Source organism: Cimex lectularius, unplaced genomic scaffold, assembly GCF_000648675.2.
Source record: "Cimex lectularius strain Harlan isolate CLEC.00 unplaced genomic scaffold, Clec_2.1 scaffold45, whole genome shotgun sequence".
Classification (NCBI taxonomy): Eukaryota; Metazoa; Arthropoda; class Insecta; order Hemiptera; family Cimicidae; genus Cimex; species Cimex lectularius.
The window spans coordinates 977,781-990,156 of record NW_019392634.1 but is presented as its reverse complement, the minus strand read 5'-3'; the positions used below and the strand labels follow the sequence as shown (position 1 = coordinate 990,156).

Sequence of the window (12,376 nt, the reverse complement as noted above, 5' to 3'; positions counted from 1 at the left end):
AATGGCGGAATGGAATTATTACAAACATTTCATAAAACAACAAGCTCAACAATAAAATCGTATTTTTGTTTGTAAAAGATGTTTCTACTCACAAATCTGTTGTTTTCGATGTCCGGATGACAAACTAAGAGCTCATCTTCAGGTTCAAAGGAGAAACAGCACGCCTCTCGACACGAATTGTGAGAGTGAAACCGCCGATCCACCGCCAACGCGACGTTCCAACGAGCAGCTAGTTTTTATCGCCGTTCAATTTTGAACGTCCAAAAAAAAAGTGAATTACAACACAACTAAATATTATTTGAATAAATACTGTAATATTTAGTTGCGTTGAAATTCACGTATTTCATACGTTCAAAATTGAACGGCAATAAAAACTACCTTCTCATTGGAAAGTCGCGTAGGCGGTGGATCGGCGGTTTCACTCTCACAATCCGTGGTCAACAGGCGTGCTTGTAACTCCTTCAAAATGATGAAGAGCTTTGAGCTTGAAATCCGGACGTCGCAAACAACAAATTTGTGAGTAGAACCTTGTTTTACAAAAAGCGATTCTACATAATCACCCCACCTACATTATTTCTATACAATAATCTTTACAAAGATTTTTTTTAAAATTTGTTTTATTACATTTATTTGATATTTACAACTACAAATATTGTATTAAGTAAATAATATGTTCATATATGTTGCATTTGTCATTTGAGTCTCTTGTAGAAGTTGCCTAGTGCAACACTCCTTCACACCGAATTCTTTTCAATCTTCACTCAATGACAAGGTCTCGAGGCCACTTTCGCTTAAATTGTCTTAAATTCAGGTAGGGTTGGAAATGATAAATGTCATACTAACAGATTGATGTGTGTGATTGATGAATTTTTTTTTATCGAGTTTTGATGAGTACAAACGGGATGTGCAGGTCGTTTTGAATACTGTAATTTGAAATGTAAACAAAGCATTTATAATTTGACAGAGAATTTTATATTGGATTGATTGAAGAGATTGGGAATCAGAATCCTTGGTTGAGTCCCACACTTCCCAACCTTACGCTCAAAGAGGTCTAATCATTTTTTTGTAAATTAAAAGTTTGCTTTCAGTTTCTAATTTTGATGGTGAGAGAAGTAGTCTTTTTAATCATTTATAATGTCGGTTTGTTTGCTGTCTTTTCAGCCTTGTGTGGGGATTCTCAGTTAGTTGTTTATCCATGAAAAGTCCTAGAAAACGCACTAGGTCAATGGTAGGCAATGAGATTCCATTTATACTCACTGCAGAACAGATATTTTTGTTAGGTTTATCTTCATTCTCCAATAACATTAACATGTGAAGTAATATGTGCAGTGTATATTGAAAATAGAAATGGGCCAAGTATGCTTCCCTGAGTAACACCTGGCGAAAATTCAGTTCCCTGATGGACTCGGCAAAATTGGTCCGTCAGATAAGATCTCAGTATGAGATAGTACTTATGAGGGAAGATGTTCTTCAGTTTCCAAAGCAAGCCTGAGTGTCACACTTGATCGAAGGCCTGGTCTAAATCAAGAAATACACTCAAGCAATGCTGTTTTTGTTCGAGGGAAGAGGCTATATTGTCAGCAACACGATGCAATTGTTGACTTGTCGAGTGAACAAAGGAAATAGAAAAAAAATAAGACTTCATTTATGTATTTATTTATACTTTTGGAAGTGAAATAAGAAGAATAAGGAACAAAGCTGAAAATGTCTTTATAGCCAAATAACAGGTTGAAATATTTGAAAAATAGATAATGAGCAATATACACAAAAAAATTATAGAAAACAAAAGTACAAAATTGAAAGATGGGCTTTTCAGAAAGCTTTCAATTTTTAAAAATTTTAGCTTTGAACCAAACTTGTACAAAATTCCCATTTTACAGTACATGTTGGAAACTGTTTGTACAACTGGTGTACTCATCATCTTTGAAGTTGATGCTACATGCTTGTGTAGATTAAAAAAATATCAAAAGATGATGTAGATATCATCGGATCGAAACAACGATACAAGTTGTACATTTCGGAAACTTTTTAATGATTACTAGGAGATCATGAGATGCAATCTGGTGTGACGTAGGTTTTAGAAAAATCTTTTCTTTATCATGCCAACATTTTGATTTTTATTGAGATCATCTTCAGGGCTCAAAGTGTTTGTTTTCTGTGTAGATGTGTCATTATTGTGTGTTACGTTGAAAGAAAATGTTTTTCTAAAAAAAATCATTAACTAATGGTCACTAAACACCACACAAAAAAATTTTAATGCCAGAACTTTTATTTCAAGTAACTTGTACCTCAATTACTCACCAACGAATCTGAGTTAGTTTCTGGGTGGATGGATGCAGCAACCTTTGCTGATAATTCTTTAAAGGATAGAGGTTAAATTAAAAAGTTTGCGCTTAACTACTGTTTATTTGGAAGAAGGTAAGGTTTTAAAATACAACAAACCTGAGGGATACTATTTGTAAGCACTTACTGTTATACTGGCTCATCTTAATATCGTACTAAAAAAACAGAATGTTAAACAACCAAGGCCAGTCAGCCACAACTCTAACTCTGGAGATGAGCTTATTCACAAGAGGACTTACCCCAAACGATACTTGCTAACATCAACTTGCATATCCTTCAGTGTCTTATAGGATCTTCTTCCCGCATCTTCCAGGATCCTTGACAGCTGCCTCTATTCCACTTGTTGCAATGGCTAGGTCCTTGCTGGCTCTTGTGAGCTGGGTCCTCTTGGTGAATCTCTGTCTGGGTGTGGCTGCTTGATTACTCTTGACTGTGTTCTCATGTTGAATGTCTTTGCTTTTCAAATCATCCCCTTTTATATCATTTTCCCAACCAGCGTAGATAGGAAATGAAAATATAACCTCTTCAGACATGTGAAGAGATTCTGAATGAGATGTTTGTAGAAACATTGTTTTAATAAAAGTAATAGCATCAGAATAGGAAAGCAAATATTTTGAATACTGAAACTCTATTTATCTTAGATTCTTTGTGGTGATATACCTGTAATCATATTGCTTATGATCACCCAGAACTGCCCCCTTGCAGTTTTGACCTTAGATTTATTTGATTTAGGTGTGTTATGGCTTCTTGTTACCTTAAGAGGTCGGTCTTTTGAAAAACAGGCCAAATCACACTTTGATACACATTTTGAAAATTTAATTGTATTTATAGCCATGCTTAAATGCATTAAAGTTTTCTAAGTTAGGTTGATGATTATGTTCTGATACATCTTTAAAAAAGTAAAGTATCTTTGTAGTTCAATAAAAAATAAAAAAGTATCTTAGCAACTTGTGCCAAATTCTTGCTTTTGGGATATTTTAGATGGTGATAAGGGCAAAATGCAAAAATAAAAATAAATAAAAAAATTAGTACAGTAAGACAAAATATTAACACACTAATAAGAAAGAAAAAGGAATGCCATTCTTGTGTACATACAGTTGTTAAACAGCAGATTATACTGTTGATTAAAACAACTTTTTCCCAGACTTATTTAATTATTTCACCTGATATTTCAGACCCAATGGGGTTTATGTAAAAATATAAATTTATATATAAACGTAAATCATTGATTATTAAAAAGCAAGTTCCTTGCAAAAATTAACATTCTAATACATAATATTTTATGTAATAAATTATAGATTATTTTCCAAGCAATGTCTCTTTAAATGGTTGAAATATTTAATTACATTTTATCCAACATATTAAATTCAATAAAAAATAATATAAACTATGAGCAAATAAATTTATTTTATTTTGTAAACTTTGTGTGACATAACATCGTTGTGGGTGCCTACTAAAATAACGCCTGTTTCGTTATTTATCAAGTGAACGTAGTTAAAAACTGAGCTGATAGTTTGTAATGTGAATGTTTTGTGCTGAATACATAATTTTTTAGCGTAATCAATTTTACTGTGTAGTGCATTTAGAAACATTCCATTTGTATTCCCATTCCTAAAGCTACAAACCTCCCAAACACATATTTTTCTGCATCAGCATTCTTCCTGTAATGCCCAAAACCATTTAAAAGTGTTCAATAATCCTAGATACTCATAAAATCATGTTTACCAATTCAGCTTCCATCCCATCATTCCACCACCCAATGATGACACAAGTTGTTGACACTATTTCCTCTGCTCTAGAGAATAAAGAGTATTGCTTTGGTGTGTTTCTAGATGTCACACAGACTTTTGATAGGATCTGGCTTTATAAACTATCTTATACTGTAATCCTACCTAACCAACCACTGATTCAGAGTGAGATGTAGCAATGAATATTTAGATATCAGACCAATACAAGCCGACATCGCACAAGGGTGCATTCCTGCTCCCATTCTTTATATAATTTATAGTTCTGACCATCCTACTCACCTCCAATACTACTTATACACCCTAACAACATCATAACAACCTAAACAGATGATTGTGCAATTTTGTCTTCTAACACAAATCCTACCCAAGTTACCTTCAACATCCAAGAACACCTTGAACTTATCGAAGACTGGGAAAAAGTGGAGAACAAGACTAAATGAAAAATAATATACTCAGTTTACATTCACTTTGAGGAGAAAGAGAGAGAGAGAGAGAGAGAGAGAGAGAGAGAGAGAGAGAGAGAGAGAGAGAGAGAGAGAGAGAGAGAGAGAACCGTTTTACCCTCCACTGTACATCAACAACAGACAGATACAGACTTCCAGTCATATCAAATAATTTGACTATACGTAGATAGCAGGATAACTAGATAAATTTCTAGAACTGAAATCCGTTTTAACCATAAACTCTAAACTAACCTTACACAAAACTTCATTATGACCAGGTAGGACACACATTGTGAAACTGTGGGGTTCTGCCAAGCCATCCAATACTTCTAAACAAAGGTCCACTGAAATCGTTGATGCTTCTTACTACATCACTACCTCTCTATCAACACTGACCTTAACATTTATTTTGTCAACGAACTGATCCATTCCTGATTCCAAAAGTTTCACACCAACAAGCCTAACCCTACTGCTCAAGTTCTCTCTACATATTCCCAACCCGATAGCCAAGGCCGGGAGATCTCCTTGTTGCTTAACCCCTCACACTGAGTCCCAGCAATGACTAGTTTCTCAAAGCATGTGTCTTCCAGGTACAGCACTGGCCTTAAGTTAACCATATTAAACGCAAATATTGATGACATTTATGGATTACCTAAAAAGTGGTGATGATCTGAAAAGTTTAATCATCTTCATACTTATCTTTTTATGTTCTTTTTAGAAAGGAAATAAAAGTTATTAGTCTTTGTGTCATAAAAAGCTTACAGATGTTTAAAAATTGTAAAGTATCGAGGAAAAGGACGACTCAGCTTGCCAACTTCGATTTTTATGTTAAATCTATAAACCACTATAACACGTTATTTTATGGTCGATCTTTTTCACACAATAAAAACTGTTGGATAAAACTAGTTGAATTGTGGGTTTTAAACATTCACCGTCTTCGCCACAGTGTCTGACTTTCACTCTCCCTGAAAAAAGACACCATGCAAACAAGACGGCGGTGAGAAATCCTCGTAGAAATTTGTGCTAAAAGAAACATCGATAATTTTTTTTATAGTTAGACTAAATATAAATAATTTAACTGTAGTTTTGCAAACAAATACAAATATTTTGCACTTAATCCTGTACGCAGTTCAACCATTTTATTGACACTGAGTTAAATATTTTCCTTTTTCTCCTACCTTAATTATTTTGTATTTTACCACTAACCATTTTCACTTCTCTTCGTGATGTTTTTTAGTTAGGCGTTGTTGGGTATTTGATCTTTTTGAAGTTATTTATTTCTTTTTGGATGGATGGACGTTGTTCCAAACAAAGGATCTAGCTTCTGGAATCGTTTTTGCCATTTCCATTTGTTTATTGCAATTTTACCCCGAAGGGTTGTCAGTCTCCGATATGCTGGTCGTTAAGTCTATACTCTTAGCGGAGTTTACCTATCACTTTATGCGACAGGGTCGCTAGTATCCCCCTTTTGCCAGATGCACGTCGCTTCCCAACCAACGGGGGCTTTCAACAGCTAGGTCATTTCATCCTCCATCGCATGCAAATTACAATCTAGCCTAAAACTAACTAACTTTAGTAATACAGTCACACAAATAAATACATTCACATCTATGTACATTGCACTCGTTCTGATTATTTGGTTCAGTACTTGATATCAGGGTTGATGGGGTACTTTTACCCTATACACACACTGATGGAGACGTGATGGTGACGCTATATTTAACCATACCCACCACTCACAAAAAATCCCCACGTACTCCAAAACGTGGAACAGGTGACAAAGAAACTCGCCGTCGGTTTTGTCGGGAGAATTCTTGATTGGTTTGTAAAGTCTAAATATTGGATTTGGACTAGATTTTTTGCTTTAACCAATATTAAAACAATCCAGGGTATAAGGTAAAATAGACATAAATCGAACACACCAATATTTATATACATATTTATTAACTTAGCAAAATAATAACATCTTACAACACAATAAAACTCGTACTTTATAAACACTCATTCACAATAGAAAATGGCAACTTTTTTACTACTAACATATAAAAATTAATACAAAATATAATTGGACGGTAGGGTACTCCATGTTCATTCCTTCCTGGAAAGCGGGGAATGGTTATTACCCGGTCAATAACAATTATTGTACAAACTAAAAAGAGGATTGTATATAAAAAATTAAATATTTAAGATACTTGAAAACTGTAGGCTTTATGAAGGCCTCACGGACTTGAACGTGGTTCACAGTTTGTGGGAATATCAAATGAAAATGAAGCCATTTAAAGACATGTCAATATATTAACTCTATACACCTCTATTTTTTTTAAAGTACCTGCATAACGACAAAATTGTTATAATACAAATTTTAATCAACATATAATTTATTTGGGCTTTTAATTATATAAATTTATATTACACTCATAGAAGGAACATTTACACAATTTTTTATAATTAAATTACTTTTTAGTGATGTTGATTTTAAATGGGGCGGATTTTCGTCAAACCGCTTTCGCCCGTATCAAACCGACAACGATCAAGAATACTTCGTTTTTTTACTGTGGTAAAAAAAATTCTAATAAGAAGAATCTGTAATTTTGGAAGTATCATCGATCGTGGGGTTCGTTTCGAATTGGAAAGAAAAAGGTTTAGAGTAGATGAAAAGTCCTTAACCCCATTTGGCAGCGAGGTTGTAAAGAGTTTTGAGGAGTTCGACAGCCCTGGCGTCCGAGTCGTAAGGGAGTTTTCCCTCCGTCGTCGAGCGGGTCGTCATCGGGATGTAAAGTTTGGCTGTGTCCAGTTGGTTGTTGAGCTCCACCGAGACGCCGTGATTGCCCGTGTACGTGTCGGTGCCCCTGTAGGATTTGCCCGTTCTCGTGTTGCCCCTCGTTTTGGACGTTTTCCTCTTGGGCGTGGTCGTAGAAGGGAGAAGAGTTGTCGTGGGAGGAAGCGGCGTCGTTGTATCGGTTGCGGTCTCGGTGAGGAGAGCGTTGATCAGACTGTGCCTCGACTCCGCTGCCGTTTTATTCTCCCTGCTTTTGTCCGAGACGAGTAAGAGGACGAGCCTTCTGATGGTTATGTTCGACTCGGCCTTGTTCATCATCTCCATGAGAGCCCCCGCGGCCGTTTCGTTGAGCATGCCGAACATCTCCTTCGCCTTGGATTCCATGTAGTTGTTGTACTCCGGATGGTCGGGCTTCATGGTCGTGAACGCCTCGGCCGTTTCTTGTGTAGTCGCGGTGGGTTCGAATGTCGGCTCCGGATGCGGATGATAGGTGGTCGGAGTATATGTCGCAGTCGTAGAGTCGAAACGGGTCGTCGAATCCACATTCGTGTAGGTTGTAGAACTGTCCACTGTCGTTACGGTGATATCTTTCTCCAGGGTGACCCCGTTTCCGAGATTGACGTCTTTAAAGGACACCTTGTACTCACTGTCTTTCGTGGACGAACTGAAATATTCGGTTTGGTTTTCTACGTACGGGCTTTGTGTCTGGAATGCCGCCGGTTGTCCCAAAGTTTCAAAAGGGGGTTCTTGGCCGAAATAAGGCAAGTACTCTTCGTTTTTGACATCGCTGTCGGCCATGTCCTTGTACCCGTTCTGCTTATTAAAATTCTGTGCGAATTTGCTGTAGTTGTCGCTCGAGACCAGTGACTGACTTCCGGAGGTTATCAATACTTTTTCTTCACCCGAGTTGTTAGCTTCGTAAGTGTCTTCCCCGCTGGAGGTAAATCCAGCTGTGTATAAATTATATGCGAGACTATTCACGCTTTGAGGTTCGGGGATGTTGGTCAATTTTGCACCGAATGCGGTCACAGGGAGGGGTGTGGTAGTGATAGAAAGAGGGGTTCCTGTGATGTTTTTGGGAAGGTCGGAACCGTACGGGGAATAATGCTTTGAGTTTTGGGTGTTGTTGTGGAAGCCACCGTATCGGGGCCTGGTGGTGTCGCTCACGCCGCCTGCAGTCGGGAAATAGCTCTGATCTTCAGCCGATCCCAATTTATTGTTATAATCTGTGCTATTTTCTGGGGTCGAAACAGTTGTGTGTATATCGCTCGGTTGTGGCGAAGAGATTTCCAAGGAGTTGTCTTCGAAGTGCCTGTTGGTCGCCAAATTATTTATTTCGCCGAAGTTGAGACCGTCGGATTCTGCGAATGTGGTCGTGGTGGGCGGTTCTGTGGTCCCGACTCTGTTCTCGTTACCGTCGGAGAAGTCTAGTACCTCGTCGTCCGGAGAGGGCGTCGTGTTGTCGGACAGATTCGGTTCCGTCGGTCTCACTTGAGCCAGAATCTCTTTGAACGTATCCGGATCTTCGAGATAGGCGGAAAGGGCCCTGCTGAACACCTGAGCTAATTCTCTCAGCTCCGAGGAGTCTCTTAGTTTTAAATTTTCACTACTTTCCTCGACTTCTTGCGATTCGGTCGATGTCGCTTCTGTAGTAACGTGATTTTCGCCAAAAATGGAGCCACTCTCTTTGACGGTCAAATCGTCCTTTTTTTTGTCTGTTTGCTCTTTACTGTCCGAAAACAAATATTCGTACGAATCTTTGGTTTGCTTCGTCAGTACCGACGGTAAGTCTTTTTCTGTAGAATTAAGTCTGGTCGGCGGCTCAGTGCTTCCAGAGCGAAAGTTCAGCACGACATCCGAGACTTGGGGTTTTCTGGATTTTCCGTCGAAAGCGTCGTTCACTTCCTCCGACCCTATATAAGAAGCCAAAGAGTGCAACGCTTTTGCGGAAGTCGGAGTCACGCCCGTTTCAATGAGAGAATTTACGACCTCCGGTCTAATTTCTTCAGGTGTTCCGGAGTTGTTAAAAGTCGCGTATTGGTGTGTGGTAGAGCTTGGAGTTGTCCGATTCGGAATGTAGGCGAATTGCGTGCTGCTGTGCGGCACAGTCGGTGAATAAGTCGAAGGCGTTAAGGAATACGGCGGTAAAGTGGTAATTTCTAGGGGTGTAAGTGTCGAAGAAGGTTCGTTTTGCCTGTGAAGTTCCACGAAAGAAAACTCTTTGTTCGACTTGACTTTGACGTTAAAAACCGGTTGCGAAGCAGTCGATACATTAGGTCTGTTGGTAGGTTGAAGATTGTTAAACTCGCTGATCGACTGACTATGAACCAGCAATGATTCAGTGGTAGACTGTGAAGTTTGTTGCGATGTACTATAAGAATTCACACCAACATTGGATTGAGTCTCTGTCTGAGCATTAATATGGAACCGATGCTGTGCTAATTGGTTCTCTTGTGTCTTATAAGTCTGCTTTTCGGAAGGCGGGAATTGATGATTAGCGTTGAAGTAGTTTTGCTGTCGAAAGTCCTGGTGGTATTGGGAATTCGCTGAAGATTGATACTGTGGTGTAGTTGTTGTCTGATACCGAGGAGTCGCCGTAGTCCGATACTGAGGAGTCGCTGTGGTCTGATACTGAGGAGTCGCGGTAGACTGATACTGAGGAGTCGTTGTAGTCTGATAGTGAGGAGTCGCCGTAGTCTGATACTGCGTAATTGGGGGAGTCTGATATTGAGGAAGTTTTGAAGATTGATACTGATTTTGGTTATAGTTGTTCTGATGAGCCTGTGTCTGATGTTGAGGCTGATCAGGGCTTTGGAATTGCTTTTGCTCGAAGTTGTTAAAACTGTTGTAATTAAAATTGCCTCTATTCAAGTTGGATTGTACAGGTGTCGCATCAGCCTTCTGCCTCTGAGGTGAGAAGTTTCCATGGCCTGGTTGCGATTTGACCGGAGGCTGGGTCGTAGATTGAAAACGGTTATTTTGGTTCTGATAGTAGTTCTGGTTGAACTGATTTCCGAAACGATGCCTGTTGCTGGCGAAAGAAGCCGACTCAGCTAAAACTTGACGTTCTTTTTCTTGTTGTAGTTGGTTGTTTTGAAAGTTCCTTTGATTGTTGTTATAAGTCTGTTCTTGGTTGAACGAGGCCTGCGGGCTGTAATTCTGGCCCTGGTTATCTTCGTTGTTGAAGCTGTTGAAGTTCTGAGTCTTCTGCTTCCTCCTGTTAGGCCTGAAATTCGAAACGCGCTCCGTTGTAGAAACGTCATCTGACTTGCTCGCCATAGCTTTTGCGATTTCCTCAGCACGCTTTTTGTAAATCATCTGGTCGTGGGCCAATTGCTCTGCGCTCTCTTCGTACAGCTCCTCCGATCTCTCGCAGTCCACTCTAAACCACCAGTCGCAGATGAGATGACTCTGTCTGAAAATAGTCCCGTTCGGGCACAAAAACGATATTTTCCTTCCTCCGTCGCATATATGGAAAACCTGAAGCATTGCAATAAAGTTATTATTGATAAATGGCTAACGGCAATTCGAAGCGTAAACTCACTTGACATCCGGTCTGTAGGTCAGCGTAGTAACCTGAACTCTTCACCTTTCTGCAGCTGAAGTCTGTTCTCGGAATCGAAGGTAGGACGGGGAAATCTACTCCTGGTCTTCCCATTACGCCTGATAAGCATAAAAATAGTAAACTAATAGTTGTCGATCGCTTAATCTTCAGTTCAGTTCAAATTCAAGAAAACAATCTAAAGTCAAAGTTAAAATAGTTGGAGTTTTGCCTTGGTATTCGGTGAATTCCTGCTGTTCCGGGTCTAAGTCTTTGTCAATTTGTCCTGGGTCGGTGAGCTTCCTCTGAACCCTCTTTACATTGGAACGGACATCATCCTCAACGGTCTCCTCGTAGCTGGCAGCACCCATCACTTCCGCCACGTAGGGTATGGTCTCGCTGGTCGGCACAGGTAAACGCGCCAAACCCTGAAACAAGCAAACGTCAAACGGTAGAAAAAGTATAAGGAGAGATAAGAAGAGGATGACCCTGAGCTGTGGCAACACTCATCGGAAACGGCTGTAAATATAACTCCGATACGGATCGCCGTCGTGCTTTTGTTGGCTTACAACACAACGAGCTTGACTTACAACCAGCCAACATTGACTTTCTCTCCAGTATCGTCCTCTTCTTTCGCATGTTTTTACCCTCAATCAACCTCATTTTTCTTATCCAACCTTATATAATGATTGAAATACTATGCCATTTATAAATATTACTCGACCTGATATCATTAAAAAAAATAGGCCAATAAATAAGGTTAATAAAAATTAAAATGTTTAAAGTTGAGCATTTAAAAACATAACACTAGAATAGTTAGAAACTAAGGCAAAAAATATACTGGATAATCATTTTGTAAAGTTTTAGGAAGGATTAATAAAAAACCTAATTTCTTTTTTAAACAGGAACCTCCAGAAGGTCCATTTTCATTCATCAGAGTAGGTAAACGATGTACGCCGAAGTTCTTCAACAAAAATTGAAAATGCCATTAATAAATATCTATTCAAACACGTTGTTTTAACTTGGAGTATGTAGTTCGGTCATTTCCGGACATTCTGGTCCGCTTAGTCTCGACATTTCATTGATTGTTTTGTGTTGCTTTTCGTCCACCGTATCCTTCCACATAAATCACAACTGTACTGCTCAATCTTCATATTTGACAAACATATGATTGAACCATTTTAAACCATCCAATAAATATGACCAAGGTAGGTAAAGGTGATCGGTAAACACACCGCAGACCTCTCAATCCTTAAGACTAAAACGAAAAAAATCTTCCCATCGTCAATTTGCGCAAAAGGTGTTCAAACTGTTAGAAATTGTCAGGGGTGTCGTCCCGTCCTTGGGGCAATTGGTCAATAGTGCGATTAGGGCCCGTACCCATTGTCTCAGGACAAATGAGAAAGTACTTTAATTGAGACGTTTCAGACAGGGATCGCCCCTTACGAGGCGCATACGCAAGCTGCCATCCTCCAGCTAATCCTTATCTAAGCAGTGCTTTTTTCTTTCATGAAATTCACTT

At 38.9% G+C, this 12,376-nt stretch overlaps 2 protein-coding genes across 2 annotated transcripts in view; both read right to left on the bottom strand.

Moving 5' to 3' along the window:
* LOC106662754 (four and a half LIM domains protein 2) overlaps positions 1-207 on the bottom strand; it is a 159,148-nt gene extending 158,941 nt beyond the window's left edge. Inside the window, exon 1 of the mRNA XM_014387023.2 lies at positions 93-207. The gene's annotated coding sequence lies outside the window, so the exon portion shown is untranslated. The remainder of the gene's footprint in view (positions 1-92) is intronic.
* A 6,252-nt stretch (positions 208-6,459) lies between these two features.
* Positions 6,460-12,376, bottom strand: part of LOC106662856 (mucin-3A) — a 97,445-nt gene continuing 91,528 nt past the window's right edge. The window contains exons 4-6 of the mRNA XM_014387263.2: positions 11,087-11,282; positions 10,858-10,976; positions 6,460-10,793 (exon numbers count right to left, since the gene is read on the bottom strand). Coding sequence (XP_014242749.1) covers positions 7,197-10,793; positions 10,858-10,976; positions 11,087-11,282 — 3,912 coding nt within the window. The 3' untranslated portion in view covers positions 6,460-7,196. The remainder of the gene's footprint in view (positions 10,794-10,857; positions 10,977-11,086; positions 11,283-12,376) is intronic.